Below are 18984 nucleotides of genomic sequence, written 5' to 3'. Positions count from 1 at the left end.
GAGAGGTCTGGGGTGGTTTGGGAGTTCAGTGGGGCCCCATGCACTCTCGAATTCCTAGGCCCTTCCTGGGTGAGGAGGCATTGGGCCACGTCTGGAAGGATGGGTGAAATTTCATCTGGTAGAAATGGGAAGGAGAAGGCAGAGCGTAAGTGGACATCTTCTGGGAGATAGTCTGAGAATTCTCATCCTCTCTCCAGCCTTAGTCTGGGCGTGGCCAGTGTTGGTGTGAAGGGCAGACAGAGGACACTGTGGAAGCCCCATCCTAGGGGGATGGTGGGGTCAGAGCTCAGACCCAGAGCTTGGCCATCATCTGAAGGAAGAGAAAGGGGTGGGGCTGAGGCAGGGGGCCAGGAGGTGGGCGGTGACAGGAGGGAAGTGCTGAGTATTGAGGGAAGACAGCCTGCAGGGGTTCCGTTCCAGGGCTCGTGTTTGAGAAATGCAGTGGCTTTGGTGCCCAAAGTGGCCAGGACATGAGTGGAGGGTCACTTAGGGTGGTGGCTGGTGGGAAAGCAGGGACCGGATTTGTGTGGGTCTGGTTGCCCGTCCAGGGAGGTGACATTCACCTGACAGAGGCGTCCAGCGCAGTTCCAGTGGAGGGGCAGAGGTGAGTGAGTGGCTGAGCACTCCGTCCAGGCAGGTAAATCATGAGAGCGAGGGCAAGCAGAGGGGGAGGAGAGGTGTCAAGAGGAAGAGCCCACCCAGCTTCACGACTGCGGCTCCTGAACGCGCCAGGAGCTCAGATGTTGATGGCGGAGTTGGCAGAAGTTTTGGATTCTCCACAAGAAGGTTTGGAGGTGGAGAGAAGAGGTTAGGGTGTGCGCTCTCCAGCATGAGGTGATGGTGAGAGTCCCGACAGCCTATCCTTAGGAGAAATGGCAGCTCAGTCCAACGGAAGATGACTAGGGGGAAGTCGTGTGTCCATTGAGGAGGAAGAATTCGACACCAGAGAAGGTGTTCTGATGGGTGGAGTGTTGGGTGCGGAAGGGGAGAGAGCGGCTTTAGAGGCACATGGAGAAGAATGATGGAGACTTGGCCTCGGAGACCGTGGGGCAGGGGGGTGGGGAACAGCAGCCCAGGGTTTCTGTGACGGCTGCAGCTGGAGCTGGGCGGCATCACAGAGAGAGGAGACTCGGGAGGTGGGAAAACGGTTGTCTAACATTTGCAGCACTGGCTGCGTTCGGAAGAGGTACGTGCCCTGAAGAGAGAAGGTAGATGTGACAGGCTGGGGAGCAGAGCATGCTGAAGCTCTTCATTCATTCTTTTCTGTTAAGTGTGTGTGTGTGAATAAGGTTTAAAGCCTTTCACATAAAGACAACTGGTCCGGGTGTTGTTGGACATCTGAGACCAGCACGGCACTGGGTGGGTGGAGGCTGCAGGGTCTAAGACTCGGTCCTGCTCAGTGCAGAGGTGCCGGAGGGTGAACTGGGCTCTGTCACCAACGGGACCTTGTGGGTCTGTTCAATTGCGTGTTCTGCTCCGGGTCTGGGGTCTGTCCTTTTGGAATCCCAGGGGAAGTGCAGCCCGGCCCCTCCAGCCTGGTCCCGGACTGCCTGGCCCAGGCCCACTGTGGAAAGTCAAGGTGGTAACGGCCCTTGTCTGTTGCATCCAGCGACCCCTCTGAAGGCAGATTGCGGTGGGCAGTGGGTGCGGGGTGCAGCTGTGTCTCTGTGGTCCGGTGGCCCTGCCTGGACACAAGGAGACTGGGAATATGGGGATCAGCAAACATGGGTCTGACGTGGGCTTGGGGGGCAGCCCGGAAGAAGGGTGGGCCAGGAGCCGAGGGTTGTTCTCCCGGGAGTCGGCAGACACAGGGCGACAGGGGAGCCAGGGCGGAGGGGGCACTGCTGGGGAGGTTCTGGGGGGACACGCTTGGCGGGATGGGGGCCAGGGGTCGGGCAGCTTAGAGCCAGTGTGGACAGCAAGGGAGCCTCCTCAGTGGGGTGAGAGTGAAGGGGAGACCCCTGTAGGGGCTGGGGGGGCTCCCAGGTGTGGGAGAACAGAGAGAGCCTTCAGGCCGCTGTGCAGGTTGCGGGTGACCTGTGAGTGGGGACAGCACCGCCTTCCCCAAAGTAGTGTGTTCATTGCTATCTGTGATGTTAAATCACACAGCAAGTATCTCTCAGGACCTGGGGGGATAAGGCTGAGGGCCCGGGGGTGGGTGGGAGGCTCGTTCAGAAAGCGCGTCTGCTCTCGGCATCCCTGCGAGCTGGTCACTCTGGGCCCGCGTGGTGGCTGCAGGTGTGACTGTCGGGAGGGACAGACCCACCACCGTGACCCGCTCCTGCCTGCGTGCTGTGCTCTAGAAAAGTCCTGGGAGGCTCCTCACCCCATGCTCCCTCTGTTCCAGGTGCTGCTGTCGGGACTCATCGGCGTCGTCTCCTGGAAGAGGCCCCTGTCCCTCGTGGTAAGTGGCACCCGGGTCCCCATGCGGCCATGGAGCAGGGCTCTGCCCGCGGAGGTGTGAGTGCTTTCAAGGCGCGTTCATCTTGACCACGGGCGCCCTGCTGCCCCCTCCACAGGCACTCATGGGCCATCCTCTTCCTGTTTTTCGGTGTTGTGCCCTCTTGGAGGACATGCCACCAACAAAGGCCTTTTAATACGTGTAGGTGCAAGCGTTTTCTCTAGACTGATAAACACAATCACGCACATGCATATGCTTACGGGTGATCACACAAGAGGACGTAGCTCATCCGAGTTCAAGAAATGTTAGCTTTCTGTGTGTTTTGGAGACTGTGAAACTCTGAGGTATTTCTTCGCATAGATGTTTCTTTGGAAGAAGGAAGAAAGGGGTGCCCCTGGAGCCCTCTCTCATGGGGTCAGGCCTCATGCTGGGGAGGAAGACGCCACACGGTGGGGGTGGAAAGAGGATGATGGTTTTTCCATCTGAAAGTACCCAGAGTGAATTTATGTCTATTGATTTGTACGTGTGTTCTTCTCAGCATGTGCATTAATATATTTATGTGTCCACGTCAGGACTGCACGGAGAGGTTTTCTGGGTTTTGATGGATAATGAAAAAGACGGCATGGAGTTTTTCCTCTTAGGTAGTAATCAATTATTTAAAATCTCTTCTTTAAGTGATTAGACTTGGAGATAATGACATACTAAATATTAATGGAAATAGAAAAAAAACCCCACAAATCTTGTCTGTTGTAAACACCTCCTCCTTCGTGAGGGGAATCATGACATCCTGAAAAGGCACTGGGAGGGAGGGGTAGTTTAATTCAGGGGGCCTCCTCTTGTACAAAATACTGAGAAATTTCCTTAAAATTTTTTTATATTGACATTTTCAAATATTCACCAAAGTAGAGAGACTAGTATAATGAACCCCGTGTACCCCTATCCGTCCTCAGTGGTATCAACATTGACTGGTCCTGTTTCATCTAAGCCCCTTGCTGGATTATTTTAAAGTAAATCACGGCTTGTGTATCGAGACGCTGACTCTTCTGTGCAGGGGCAAGTGGCGGCAGACACTGGGCCGTGGGGCCTGACGTTTTGGCTGTGCTGTGGGTCCCCTTCAGGGAAACGGGGACAACCGGCCCATCCCTCCTGACCTACCCACACCGTGCAGGGCAGAGAGAGTAGGCCCTCAGCCTGGCGTCTGCACAGAGGAAAGCCACCCTCCTTCGGGTGGGTGTGTGGGATGGGAGAAAGGGCACCCGTCCCCCGGCCACCGCACGCCTGCCCCTACCCTGGGACGGAGCTTCTCGGGACTGGGCATCTTACCGCGAAGGATGCACGTGCTCCTGCCTGCTGAGGGGTCAGGACTCCTGGTGCAGGTGGCGCAGGTGTGTCCTTGGGGTGGGGGGGCGGCCCGCAGCAGTAGGGTGGGTCTCGGGGCCTCGCCCAAGGAGGATGGCCCCAGCGGGAGCCCCTGCAGCTGAGCTTTCCAGGGGCTCACCCCGCAGCTCCACGCAGCCCAGCAGCTCTCCAGGTAGACGAGGAGGAAGGGCTCCCTCAGCTTAACTGGCTGCTTTGCTGAGTCAGGGAGGTAAGGGGTCGGTTAGGGTGACACCAGCTGCTGTCAGACCCCAGACTTCGTGTCTTAACTCCGTGAACACCTGCTTCCTGCTCCCGTCCAGGCGGGCCTTCCAGGCAGCGGCTGCTCCCCCAACACGAGATTCAAAGACCCCGCTTGCTTCCACCAGTGGCCCTGCACTCCCCAGGCCCGTGGGGTCGCCTGCATTTCAGTGAAGGGGGGAGAGGAAGGAGAAACACGTGCTCCTTGACTTCCTTGGCCTGAAAGGGACACTCATGCTTGCACGTCACACCAGTGGGGAGGGCTCATCACGGGGCCCGAAGCGTGTCTGGTTGGGAAGGAAGCTGAAAAAGGTGGTCCCTCCCTGGACGGGTCCCTCCCAGAGACGGCCCACCTTGTGGGGTGGGGACAGAGTCTTGGCGGAGAGCTGGTTGTCTCTGCTGTAAGGACACTCTTCTGTCTGTTGACCAGGATGATACAACTTTTGATTCGTTAGCAGAAAACTCACTCTCTGAACTGTGAGCGTTGATGTGGCCTTAGTTTTCCTCCCTTCCCAGCCTCACCCTGACACCTGGACCCTCTGGACTGCCGGCGTGTGGTGTGGGCCCCGACTGACAGGTCCTCCCCGACCCCTCTGGCCTCTGCCCTGCCCTTCCGCTCATTAGGGCTCGCTTCTCGCTGCTTCCTGGAAGCCCTCCTTCCCCCCAGGCTCCTCCGAGCGTCTGCGTCCAAGCCCCTCATCCTGTTCCACAACATGTAGGGTCCACCTACAAACTACTGTTAACAGGAACCACGTGCTGGGCGTTTCCTTCATGCTAAGCCCTGCACGGGATCCGCTGAGCTTATCCACACAGTATCCTTGTGAGTAAGCTACTGTTTTTATCCCCATTTTCCAGAAGAAAAGGAAGACTTAGAAAGGTAAAATATCTTGCCTAGGGTCTCACAGCTAGAATAGCTTGAAGTCTTGATTTAAATAATTCCTTTTTTTTAAGAATTATTTTTTATTGAGGTGACATTGGTTTATAACATCATATAAGTTTCATGTGTACAGCCTTCTATTTCTACATCTGTGCACGCTGCAGGGTGCTTATCACCAAATATCCAGTTTCTATCCATCACTCCTCCACTGAGCCCCTTTCCCCTCTGGCAACCACTATTCTGTTCTCTGTTATCTACGTGTTTGTTTTTGTTTGCTTTGGTATGTTCGTTTATTTTGTGTTTTGTTTGTTTTTAAGATCCTACATACAAGTGAAATGATACAGTATTTGTCTTTCCCTGTCTGACTTACTTCACTTAGCATAAAACCCTCAAGGTCCATCCATGTTGTCACAATTGGCAAGATTTTATCTTTTTTATGGCTGAGTAACCGTCTATTGTATATATGTACCACATCTTCTTTATCCATTCCTCTGTTGATGGACATTTAGGTTGTTTCCATGTCTTGGCTATTGTAAATAGTGCTGCAGTGAACATCGGGGTGCATGTGTCTTTTCAAATTAGTGTTTTCTTTTTCTTCAGATATATGCCCAGCAGTGGGATTGCTGGGTTGTATGGTAGTTCTCTTATTAATTTTTTGAGGAACCTCCATCCATACTGTTCTCCATAGTGGCTGCACCAATTTACATTCCCACCAACAGTGTAGGAGGGCTCCCTTTTCTCCACATCCCCTCCAGCATTTATTATTTCTTGCCTTTTTGACAATAGCCAGTCCAATGGGCATGAGGTAATAATCTCATTGCAGTTTTGATGTGTGTTTCTCTGATAAATAGTTATTTTATATCAAGCTCCACTTTTATCCTTTACTCTAATGGTACATTTCCATCTTCCTGAGGCATAAAACTGAAGAGGCCACTGTGAGTTCTGGTTCATTTCCAGGGGGACACGACACGCCCCACCCCTGCGAATGACCACCAGAGCAAGTTGCCCTCTCTGAGGGGAGGTGTCTGCCCCTAGAGGTGTTGGAAGAGCCTCGCAGGCTGGCTGGGGGAGGCCAGGAGTGACGCTGATGTGGGGCTGCGGGGGCTGCCCTCGGTCGGTTGACCATATCTCTCCTCCGACGGGCTGGTGAGTGTGGGCCCGTCACAGCCCTGCTGGGCCTCCTTTCTCTGCCTCACTCTGAGCCCGTCAGACAGAGTGAGGTGAGGGAGGGGGGTGTAAGCTTCAGGCCAGAGCGACTTGATGTGTTGTGGGTGGTGGAGGGGCTTGCATTGGGAAAGAGGACAAGGTGGGGGCAGCAGGCTGGCTGATGGGGGCAGGAGGGAGGCCGCCCTTTCCAGCTGGGGCCTGTGATGTGAGGGGGGGAGGAGGGAGATGCTGTGACATTCTCACCATCGTATTTTCTAAGAGCCTTTCCAAATTCTGAAACAAGGCAGGCACTACGCCAGTAGAGAATACGTATGTTCACTTTTTTTTTTCATTCATTTTCTTCTATGTGCTAAGTGTCTCCTATGATTGAGATAATTGTCTCTCTTACATCAAACTATAAAAGGTTCTACATTACGCTAGATGCCAATTAAGATTCAGATTGTATAGCTCTGATTGGCTCATTTTTTGGAAAGATTCAGTGACATGTCTTTTGATTGCTTATACATGTATCAATATTGGAAACAGTCTCACACATAATCACAGGTAGTACAGGAGCCCCCTCCCACCATCCACAGTCCCACTTTACACGGTTTCAGTTACCCACCCTCAGCTGCAGTCTGAAGATATTAAATGGAAAATTCCAGAAGTAAACAGTTCATAAAGGCCTCCCTGGTGGCGCAGTGGTTAAGAATCCGCCTGCCAATGCAGGGGGCACGGGTTTGATCCCTGGTCCATGAAGGTCCCACATGCCGTGGATCAACTCAGCCTGTGCGCCACAACTACTGAGCCTGCACTCTAGAGCCCGCGAGCCACAACTGCTGAAGCCTGCGTGCCTAGAGCCCGTGCTCTGCAATAAGAGAAGCCACTTCAGTGAGAAGCCCGCTCACCACAGTGAAGAGTAGCCCCCGCTTGCCGTAGCTAAAGAAAGCCAGCGCACAGCAACGAAAACCCAACACAGCCAAAAATAAATAAGTAAAATAAATTTTTTTAAATTAAAAAAAAAAAACAATTCATAAGTTTTCAATTTCTTTCTGTTCTAAGTATTGTGGTGAAACCCATGCCATCCCACTCCAACCCCCCTGGGATGTGAATCGTCCCTTTGTCCAGCGGATCCCACCTGTTAGTCACTCAGTAGCCATCTGGGTTATCCGAGCGACTGTCGCAGTATCTCGGTGCTGTATTCAAGTGACCCTTATTTTACTTAATAAAGGCCCCAAAGCTCAAGAGTAGTTATGCTGGCAATCTGGATACACCAGAGAGAAGCTGTAAAAGTGCTAGACTTAATAAGGAAAGAAAACTCGTATGCTGAGTTTGCCAAGATCTACAGTGAGAACAAACCTTCTCTCTGTGAAACTGTGAAGAAGGAAAAAGAAATTTGTGCTAGTTTTGCTGTCACTCCTCAACTGCAAAAGGTATAGCCATAGTACACTATAAGCACTTAGTTAAGATGCAGAAGGCATTACATTTGTACAATAAGATATTTGAGAGAGAGAGACCACATTCACATAAATTTTATTACAGTCTATTTTTATAATTATTCTGTTTTATTATTATTATTGTTAATCTCTTACTGGGCCTAACTTACGAATTAAGCTTTATCACGGGTACATATTGATATGTACAGGGTTCCGTACTATCTACCATTTCAGGCATCCACTGGGGGCCTTGGAATGTATTCCCTGCAGATAAGGGGGGGCTACTGTACACTTAAAAAAAAACTTGAATGGGTAGTGCTGACCTGGCCACTAGATTATTTGTGATAACTAATACTATTGAGAAATTGATAACCACGGGGTTGAAAACATTTTTAGAATTTATTTTTATATGTAACGAATTACAGTGTATTTAGTATAGTTTTTTAAGAGCAAAGTAGACATATTTTGAAAAGTACTAATCTGTAGGAATCAGAGTGTCATATAGAGTGATGTGTTTAGTACTGTTTGTGTTTTATGTTATAGTGGTTGAGGAGTCTGACTTTTTGGTTTATTCAGATAGTGGTTTACTTTTATTGCTAAATTTTATCAACCCCGATGGGAATGTATATCCGTTAGGGTTCAGTCTGAGAGGCAGAACCTCTGTGAGCCAACACCAAGCATCTCTGTGAGTCAGACTCTTCGAACCGCTGCTCTGGCCCCACTGCCCACCACCCTAACCACACCCACCTGGTCTTTGGTGATGAAGTGCCACCACTCGGCCCCTGCCGCCCTGGGATCCCAGAATCCTCATGCACTTGGGGATCCTAGTTTGATGGCAGCACAGGCACGTCTACTGTAGTTTCTGATCTACAGAAGAGAGTCCCTCAGGGCTCCTCAAGTGTGCTGGGGCTCCCCTCACAGATGTATTCTCAGCGCCGTGGTGGAAGCTGTGTCCTCGGGATCCTCTGGGACGGGTGAGCAGGTCTTACATGAAGAGTGCACTCTGTCATTCCAGTCTCCCCCAGCCTTTAAGTTCCTTCCTCGAGGATATACCTAGAAGGTCTGGCATTTCAACTTCAGTTAGTGCAGCCCACCTTGGGGTTCGTATTTGAGCCAAACAGACAGCGAGAATCCTTCCTAATTCCTCCAGCTAAGATGTTGAATGCCAGAATCTGTGCTTGGTGGGCCCATTTCACTAACCTCGGCCCGATTCAACAGTGTATCCCTTCTACCTTGATGCCCCACCATCCATGGTAAGTCCTAAGATTGCCCGTGTCCAGCTGTGAGAAGGGTCCCCAGGCTGCAGCACAGGTAGGGGGAGTCTGGGCAGAGCCTGGCACACTAGCTGAGTTAAGGAGAACAAGCTGAGGGGCCGGGACCTCAGGGTGGGTAGAGCTTTCAGGACAAGTGCCTGAGAGCTTACAAAAGTCCTGGAGACCCACAGATGATCCCTTACCAGTATTCGGCTGATACAGATCAGCTCTTGCAGGTGAGGCCAGGAAAGAACCAATGAGATGCTTAGAAGGCCAGGCACCAAAAGCAGGGCTTTCCCACCGCCCAGGCTGGAAAACCTCATGATTCGTTGGGACAGCAGGTAGAATACTCAGCAGAATCTTGCTTCCGTTATGGGGAATAATAAGCTCCAGGCTCGGTGCTGCTCCAGTCCCGTCTGACAAATCTTGAGCACTAGATCCAAAAGAATCAAACCATTTCCAAGTAATTTATACATGTCCCAGAGCAAAATTCAAGAATGTTCATAGGAATACAAAATTATCCACCCAAGGCAGCATGCATAATCGGATTACTAGGCACGCAGAGAAACAGGAAGATGCAACCTGACATATGAGAAAAATTAACAAATTGAAACCGATACAAAACTGACCTGGGTGTTAGAAATAGCTGATGAAGATATTAAAACAGGTGTTGTAACTGTATTGCAGATGTTTAAAAGTAGAGACAGTATAAAAAAGACCAGTTGAACTTCCAGTGAACTACAGTGGGAGAAAAAATTCATTGGACAAGATGAACAACAGATTAGATCAGAGATAAGAAAGGATTAGTGAACTCGAAGGCATTGTACTAGAAATTATTCCAAAATGCAGGACACAGAGAAAAAAGAATTTTGAGAAAAATGGAAAAATCATTAGTGAGCTGTGTGGGGAAATTTCGAGAAGACTCATATCCGTGGAATGGGTACCTAAAATAGTGGGGATGGACAGGAAAAAACTATTTGAGGAAATAATACTGAAATGTTTTTTCAAAATTGGATAAAACTATGAGCCCACAGATCTGAGAAGCTCAATGTGCACGAAGAACAAGAAGTATGAAGAAAATCACGCCAAGATATTATGGAATTTATAACATATATATGGAAAAAATGTGTAAATGCAGGAAGATAGAATTATATACAGTGTAAGGCTCTTAAGCTCTGTGGTGAGCTGTGATAAGGTGAATATATATACTATAAGCCCAAACACAACCACCAACATTAAAAAAAATTTTTTTAAGACTTGGCTAATGAGCTAACAAAGGAAATAAAATGGAGTCATAAAAAATACCCAGTTCATCCAAAAGAAGACAGAAAATAAAGGAAAAATTAGACGATGAATAGATGAGATAAGACAGAAAGGAAACAAATAACAAGATTTCATTGCCCGTTTGAAGTTTTCTGTGACGTGCTTGTTTACATCTTCTGTCTATTTTTCTGTAAGACTGTTTGTCATTAATTTGTGGGATTTCTTAATATAGTAATTATTTTCCACTTCAGGTGACTAATATTTTATCCCAGTCTGTTGTTTGTCTTTGTCTTTTAATTTTTGATGAAATGCCTTTTTTAAAAAAATACAGAATTGTTAGCTTTTTTTTTTTTTTTTTTTTTTGTGGTACATGGGCCTCTCACTGTTGTGGCCTCTCCCGTTGCGGAGCACAGGCTCAGCGGCCATGGCTGACGGGCTCAGCCGCTCCGTGGCATGTGGGATCTTCCCGGACGGGGGCACGAACCCGTGTCCCCTGCATCGGCAGGCAGACTCCCAACCACTGCGCCACCAGGGAAGCCCCAACACCATTTTTTGAATGTTCAATATTTCTCCTTGCATTTGAAGTGTCCCCTCCCTGCTGCTATGGACATGGGTGTGTTTATTAATCCCTATTTCATGAATCTGTTGGTCCATTTCTAAGCCAATACTACAATGTTTTAATTAGTCTAGCTTTATAATAAATTGCTCTTTGATTTTTTTCATAATTTTCTTGGCTACTTCTGTGCCTTTTCTCTTCAGTAAATTTTAAAATCAGTTTGTAAAGTTCTCAGCTGATAATGATTTGAGTTTGATTGTGATTGCATTCTAGGAAAATTACATCTATAATGTTGAGAGATGGGAATATGTTTTCTGTTAGAATTTCTGGAAAGACAATTGTGTGTTGATTTTATATCTGGTTACAACACACGGTAGTGAAGTGTTGTAATAGAGCTAATTGTTTGTCTATTGGATATTTCAAGAAAAGTTTTCCAGGGGAATTTCTTTCATTGATTATTGATTATATCTCTCCTGTGTATTTCTCAGCCTTCTCGAGTTTATGCTACTCAGAGTAGGTAAAAGGATATTCTACCTGCTGCAGGCAGATAAACTGATGGCATAGAATTCTTAACATTTTCTAACATGTTCTTTTTCTGTACTTGCTGGGATATTTCTTGTTTTATTTTCTAGATGACTAGTTTGGGCCTCAGCCACATCCATGCTACTGCTTGACCTGCCTGCTGAATTTTTCATTTTGACGACACCTGTGTTGCTTTCAAAGAATCCTCTGTTGTTCTCTAATTGCTGCTTTTTCTCAGCACCGTGTTGGCAGTTTAGGAAGCATGCGCTCTAGGGGTGCCGTCACCTCCTAATATTAATTGGAATTTTGTTCATCAGGTTTCCTGCCTCCCCGTGTTCTCAGCTCCCTGCACTGGCCAGTTGGTCTCGACTCCTTTAGGTCTTTATTCATGAGATTAGTGTTCCTCAGACGAGTGGCATCTTTGGTTTCCTGTTCGTACTTACAGAAGAAGGACCATTTGGACGAGCGGAGGTAGTTGGTGGCTGGTTGCTGGGTGTCTCCTGTCTTCTTGTTTGGGGTGGGCAGCAGTTCCTACTCCCCCGCCCGGCTGAGCCTGCCCCACAAGGCCAAGGCCGTCTTTGGGATCTGTGAAAGGGGAGCTCCAGGTGGACGGGCAGGATCTGGTGCAGGCTGCTGGGGAGGTGAGCAGCTGGGGAAGGCGCACATGACTTTATTCCCCCAGGTGAAGCTGCCTTCCCTCCCTCTGTCTCCGTCTGCAGTGTCCATGGTGAAGGTCAGCAGTGTCTCAGGCCGTGCATGTCCCGGACAGATGGTGATGCTGATGATCACAGCCACGATTGCTGACACTCATCCATCACCCTCTGTGGTCCAGAGGCTCTCCTAAGTGCCGCTCTATGATGTGAGGGCTGCCAGGGTTAGTCACGCTCAGGGTTGTGCAGCTGGTCGGTGGCAGCGCTCAGCTGTCCCCCAGGTGATGTGTTTCTGAGCTTCTGGAGCTTCTCCATCCTGCTGAACCCCCCGAGGCACGTGGAAAACCATTGCTCCAGGGCCATTGCATTATCTCCGTTTGGCTTCCATACTGACATGCGCGGATGTAGAACACACCATGTGCCTGGCCTTTTCCAAGTGTTCTTGCCCCGACGTTCTCCTGATGCCGGGGGCACCTCTGTTGTCATCCCGCCTTACACCAGGAGGAGGGATGGGACCTGGGACAATGTGGGGCATCCACAGTGGGTGACACCAGCTCAAGCCGCCTGGCCCATGGGCTCTGTCCTCCTCGCTGGGCTGCCACCTTCCTCGAGTCCTTTAAATTCAACAACAACAAACCTCCTTCTTTACTGACTGAGGCATCGTCCAGCTTCCTTATTAACACCTCAGATGGAGACTCACTGCACTTACGATCAGACCAAATAAAACACTCTCACGTCCAGTTAATTATTTCGTGGTTTCCTTTCCATTAGAAGCTGCCAAATGGAGGACATTTTTGTTCTTTCATATTTTGCTTTCTTCAAATGGGGGCTTCCCTAGTTTTGCATTCATTCCAGCAGGTGTTTGGGAGCTTCTTCAGCTGCAGGGAGGCTTCTAGCCCTGGTGAGTCCGGTGTGTGGCGCCAGGAGCCTTACTGAGCTTCCGACTTTGCTGTGCACCGGCCAGAATATCTCCTGTCCATTGGAACCTAATTCACTGGAGCCAGACCAGAAGTGATAGTAATAGGGGTCTGATAATTAGTTCCTATATATTTATACTCAGGTGTAAATCACTGATTCTTACCATAATTTCTATTTTGCTGGATGCCTTCAGGCAACTGATGAAAAAGAAAAATTGCCTTTTTTGATTGCCTTTCCATTCTGCTTGGATTCTGGTTTTTTGTTTTTTTCGACTGCAATATTTAATGACACATGCAAAAGCCAAGGAATTGGAAGGGAATGATGAACGAACTTCCGCCTGGATGAGGGTTTTTCTCTCTCTTCATTGCTATGGCGATCATTGTCCAATGTAAGGAAGCTTAAAATCTTACGCTGCATATATCAACTTCTTTTTTAAAGTATTTTTGAATTTTTGTACTAGCAAAAAGGTTTCCTGATGTGCACATCAGAAATTCAGTCCTGGTCTCCCTTCAGCTTTGTATGTTTGGCCATATTTTGTGGAAAAAAATGTATGAATCACTTTAACCTTTAATATGAGATGTAGGAAACCTGTAGGGCTTTCTTTCAAGCCCGTTGAATTGAGCACAAATATAACTTTAATACGCTATTTAAAATTTTAGGTGAGTTAAAGGTTAATATGTTTCATGTAAATGTATTTGCAGTCATTATTTATTCAGAAAATTCGTTATAAATCCACTAAGGGGGATTCTCACAGTCAAGATCATGACCTCTTGAATACATTCAAAAGAATGTATTTTGCTTGATCCCATTAAAGATGAAGGCTTCATTTGTTAGTGCTGAGGACGAGAAGGAATTAGGGTATACCCGTATTTATAAGGCAATATTTTACGCTGCTAATACAGCAGGTGAAGTATCTAAAGCCCCCATCTTAATTATGAAAATAGACTAATACACTTGTCTTTAAATTTACTAATAGTATTAAATTTAATCAGGGGAACATGTCTAACCAGAAAATGGAGACTGAAATGGACTAATTAAATTATAGCATAATGAAACCACTCAAGGCCAAGTGAAATTAGAAATGGTCATTGAAAAAATACTCATTTTTATTACAACATGACATTTGTTGATATTTGCTTAAATCACGTTTCAGTATAAATTTCTTTATTTTGATCCATCTCATTCTTTTTTTTCTTTTCCATTATGGTTTATTACAGGATATTGAATATAGTTCCCTGTGCTATACAGTAGGACCTTGTTGTTTATCCATCCTGTACATAATAGTTTGCATCTGCTAATCCCAAACTCCCAATCCTTCTCTCCCCAACCCCCTTCCCCTTGGCAAGCACAAGTCTGTTCTGTAGGTCTGTGAGTCTGTTTCTGTTTTGTAGATAGATTCATTTGTGTCATATTTCAGATTCCACATACAATTGATATCATATGATATTTGTCTTTCTCTGCCTGACTTACTTCGCTTAGTATGATAATCTCTAGGTCCATCCATGTAGCTGCAAATGGCATTATTTCATTCTTTTTTTATGGCTGGGTAGTATTCCATTGTGTATATATACACCACATCTTCTTTATCCATTCATCTGTGGATGGACACTTAGGTTGCTTCCATGTCTTGGCTATTGTGAATAGTGCTGCTATGAACATTTGGGTATGTGTATCTTTTCAAATTATAGTTTTGTCCAGATATATGCCCAGGAGTGGGATTGCTGGATCATATGGTAGCTCTATTTTTTGTTTTTTTAAGGAACCGCCATAATGTTTTCCATTTTTTTCAGCTGGCTGCACCAACTTACATTCCCACCAACAGTATAGGAGGATTCCCTTTTCTCCACACCCTCTCCAGCATTTTTTATTTGTAGACTTTTTAATGATGGCCATTCTGACCAGTGTGTAGTTTGATTTGCATTTCTCTAGTAATCAGTGATTATGAGCATCCTTTCACGTGCCTCTTGGCCATCTGTATGTCTTCTTTGGAGAAATGCATCAGACACATTCTTAAATGAAAATGTAATAAAACTTGCTTTTTGCAAGAGATCATGAGCTTGGACAGGAAGATTAAAAACAAGGTAGACAGAGATACCTGGTAAGGTAGTTGTGTGCTTGAAAGCATAATGAATTAAATGCATCGAATTGCCCTGGAAACAATTTAAATAGGCTTTTCCCTGGTTGTTATCTCTGAATGACTGTTGAGAATCTTCTCAGAAAGAGTGAATTGTTCTGTAGCCCAGCCTGGGGAATGTTACTCTCTCCCAAGAGGGCAGAGACCAGAGAGCGGCGAGGTCTGTTGGAAGGGCGCTGAGGACACGGGCCCGTCTTGGGGAGCTCAGGACCTCGTGGAGGGTGGGCCACCACCGGCAGGTGTCCCCGTGCCTGCCTTGGATGGAGTCCTAGACACTTTCTATGTGTATCTTTACCTGCGGCTTGGGTGGTGTACTTGTACCCATGTCCATTGGTTAATGTGCCGTGAGGGGAGCTGTAGAAAGCTGGACCCTCAGTCCATGGTCAATGTCTTGATTATGATAAACCCCTTAGTAGCTCCAGTTGTGGGCACCTTTATAGATGTTTCCAGAAGAGCAGAGTTTGCTTCACTGCTGAGGCTTGGTTACGTGTCTCCTGGTGCCCTTCAGTAGATGACCTTTATATGTGTAACCTTGGGCTGATTCTGACTTGTAGCCAGTTCCTTATTGTGTCTGCCTGGACACATAAAGGACATGGTCAGCACACAGTAGGTTTCAGAACCATCAAGCGATGAGGCTTAGAGCCTGTGGTTGCACTAAAATACATCACACAAGACATGGAGACTGTGTGAGGAGTTGGACACAAAGAAGCACAAGGTAATGGTCTTGCCTTCTATATACAGAATAGATAACTAATAAGGACCTACTGAATAGCACAGGGAACTCTATTCCATACTGTGTAATGACCTCTATGGGAATAGAATCTAAAAAAGAGTGGATACATGTGTATGTATAACTGACTCACTTTGCTGTACACCTGAAACTAATACAACATTGTAAATCAACTATTTTCCAGTAAAAAAAACGTTAATCAAAAACAAGTTCAGTGTAGATGAGGACTTGATAGGAATTGTAGAAATAGCAATAAAATATTAATGTAATAGGGAATAGTTGCAAGTTAGAACTTAGTAAGTTAAGGAATGATTGTATATGAAGTTTGTTTAGAAAGATGAAAGGAAGATGGTGCCTCCCAGCCCTTTCTGTGCATCCAGGCATGGCAGCCGTGCAGAATGGGTGCTCACTGTTACCAGCAACGAACAGAGCATCCCTTCCACAGCGATGTGTGCTTGGCCGCAGTCACAGGGGTAGTCCTCTCAGAAGCTGGGATAGAGAAATCCAGGTCTGTTTGCTTTCAAAGGGTCGGCTCTTTTCCTCATGTCCTGCTACTTCCACAAGGGCTGAGGTGGGGAAAGACGGATTCTTCTTACAGTAAGGATGCAACTCAGCGTAGGTGTCGAACGGGTGGAGTTTGGGCAGGTGGACCAGAGAGCGGGGTCCTTGCCGGCCAGCGGAATAACGTAAACAAAATCCAAGAAGCAAGAAAAGTACAAGGTCCAAGGGTCCAGGAGTCAATCCCACCATAGAAGCTTTGGGGAGAAAGGGACGGCACTTCTCTCTCGCTTTCACATTGTCCCTGGCCTGTGCGGGAACACTTCCGGCCTCAGGAGATGGTGACTTCCCCGAGCAGCGCGCTTCTTAGAGGGCTTCCTGCTGGTACTTCAGTAAAGGACTCCTGGACGCTCACTGCCCCAGTGCTGGCCTCATCGTCTGATGCTTATGGTCCAGAAAAGAGAGTCTGGTGTTGGGGCCAGAGGACCTTCTGTCTCCTGGTCCAAGTGGTTTAAGCAGGGTGGTCTGCGGGACACGGTGACTCCCCAACTGAGAGGGGCAGGTGCAGTGGCTGGCAACGTCCTTCCTGTGCTTAATTGCTGTGTTGGTGATTTAACTCACTGTATTAGTGATGAGACTTCTGTTTATAGAGGTGTGTCAAAAGCGTCTGTAACTCACAGGAAATGGAGGATGTCCTGTCCAGTCCCTTCTTGACAAGAACTGTCTGAGGTCCACCTTAGATATTCCTGCGCCTCTAAAGTGTCTCCTTCCCCTAATGGACTTCCTTTTCCCTGGGGTCTTCACGGTCTCCTAATAGAAAAAAGTCGTTAAGGGAAAAAAAAAAGTCTAATACGCTGAGGTAGCTCTAATATAAGAAAAGTAATAAATGAAGTGTCACTAGATTCCAAATGCATATTCTTTCAGAAAGAAGGCAATTACTGTTATAAAGATATAGCATTAGAAAAATTATTATGGCTGAGACGTATGTGGTGTGTCTGTGAGCAGCACAGTTAATTTTAAAAGTATTACCAAGCATATAAATCATAAGAATAACATGCTGAACCATACTAACTGAAAGTGGATTTAATATGCAGTTCTGAGGGACTGTCTCTACCTACCCAGCTTTAAAAAATTGTTACTTATAGGCTATTAGTTATCAGATTTTCTTTCAAATGTCCAACCTCTTTTAATGAAGAATATTGCTCATGGGCTTTATCTCTGATCCCTGCATAATTTTATTCTGTAGAGTAAGTGATGGTAATACTGGAACACCCATGTTTTACCCTGAATTTTATGTACATTGAATCAAACCACTGTAGGTTTCAATTTGTATCAAAATACGAAGATTCTGATTGGGAATGAAAAGAAAACTCAGAGGTTTCTAATTTGTTTTGCTCTTCACTTTGTGTGGTTCAACAATTGGTGGAAAAATGGATTGAAGTTGATTTCAAGTAGCACTGTATAGGCAGTGTTAGCTAATGACTCTCAGAAGTTTTTTGGTTTTGTTTTTACATCTTTATTGGAGTATAATTGCTTTACAATGGTGGGTTAGTTTCTGCTTTATAACAAAGTGAATCACTTATACATATACATATGTTCCCATATCTCTTCCCTCTTGCGTCTCCCTCCCGCCCACCCTCCCTATCCCACCCCTCCAGGCGGTCACAAAGCACCGAGCTGATCTCCCTGTGCTATGCGGCTGCTTCCCACTAGCTATCTACCTTACGTTTGGTAGTGTATACATGTCCATGCCTCTCTCTCGCTTTGTCACAGCTTACCCTTCCCCCTCCTTATATCCTCAATCATTCTCTAGTAGGTCTGTGTCTTTATTCCTGTCTTTCCCCTAGGTTCTTCATGATATTTTTTTTCTTAAATTCCATATATATGTGTTAGCATACCGTGTTTGTCTTTCTTTCTGACTTACTTCACTCTGTATGACAGACTCTAGGTCCATCCACCTCATTACAAATAGCTCAATTTCATTTCTTTTTATGGCTGAGTAATATTCCATTGTATATATGTGCCACATCTTCTTTATCCATTCATCCGATGATGGACACTTAGGTTTTTAAAAATCAGTTGCATTGATTATTTGCAGACTTACTTTAGGAGGAAGGAAGAAATGATCTGCCTTTCTTATATGTGTGGTGTCATCTCCATGCCCCCTGCCCCCACCCTGCTATAGAAAACTGGAAAATGCAGGGACAGGACTGAGAAACACCGCAGGGCTCTGCCCCCACCCCACCCAGCCACTGTCAGGTTCATCTCATCTTTTTCTACAAACGGCTTTCTGCTTCATGGTCTGCATGAATATCCTCCACTAGAGCTCTATTTCTCTCAGCCTCCTATTTCCATCACTTTTTGCTCTGTTTGGATTTTATATTCTTAAATATACTAGTGTTCATTATTCGTGGATCGCAGCATTTACTAATATAAAGTGGTCTTGTCCCAATTTAATGTTTTATTGTTGTGAATTCTGCTTCATCTAAAATTAAAGCACCAACCTTCTTTTCCTTTTGTTCAAATTTGCCTGAATCTTTGCCTATCATTTTTACTTTAATTTCTCTATTTTTGTAGGTATGACTCTCATGCAAATCAGTCTGCTTAAACTAGGGTAATTACTTACTGTGAAATCTTTTATTTATTTGTGAAGTATTTGTTATTCTTTTTATCTTTCTGTTTTTACATTTTTATTGGCACTTCCGATTTTTATGCTGTGTTTTTTCTAAAAACACTGCTTTCAGTGTGCTTTACTTTATGCAGATATTTAAAAGGTAGGCAGCTAGTTTTTTATTTGATACAGTTGCATTTAAAATATAGCTCTTTGTTCAGTTTTAAATGATGAATATTTATTGAAATAAAATGTTATTAAACATGAATATATGACAGATACAGTGGAATGTGTGTAAAGTTGTAAAGCATAACTTTGAAACCAACATAAGAAATGTGAGTCACCCAGGCTGGGGCCTCCCTCTGGACTCTT

At 46.3% G+C, this 18984-nt stretch overlaps 1 protein-coding gene across 2 annotated transcripts in view; it reads left to right on the top strand.

Annotated features, from left to right (window-relative positions):
* Nucleotides 1-18984, top strand: part of ENTREP2 (endosomal transmembrane epsin interactor 2) — a 359231-nt gene that overhangs the window by 186313 nt on the left and 153934 nt on the right. For both annotated transcript variants that reach the window (XM_065872553.1, XM_065872552.1), the window contains exon 2: nt 2348-2404. In XM_065872553.1, coding sequence (XP_065728625.1) covers nt 2348-2404 — 57 coding nt within the window. The remainder of the gene's footprint in view (nt 1-2347; nt 2405-18984) is intronic.

The sequence above is a fragment of the Phocoena phocoena genome, chromosome 2 (genome assembly GCF_963924675.1).
Source record: "Phocoena phocoena chromosome 2, mPhoPho1.1, whole genome shotgun sequence".
Taxonomy (NCBI): Eukaryota; Metazoa; Chordata; class Mammalia; order Artiodactyla; family Phocoenidae; genus Phocoena; species Phocoena phocoena.
Note: the sequence above shows the minus strand (reverse complement) of the source record. Positions and strands in the feature narration are given on the sequence as shown.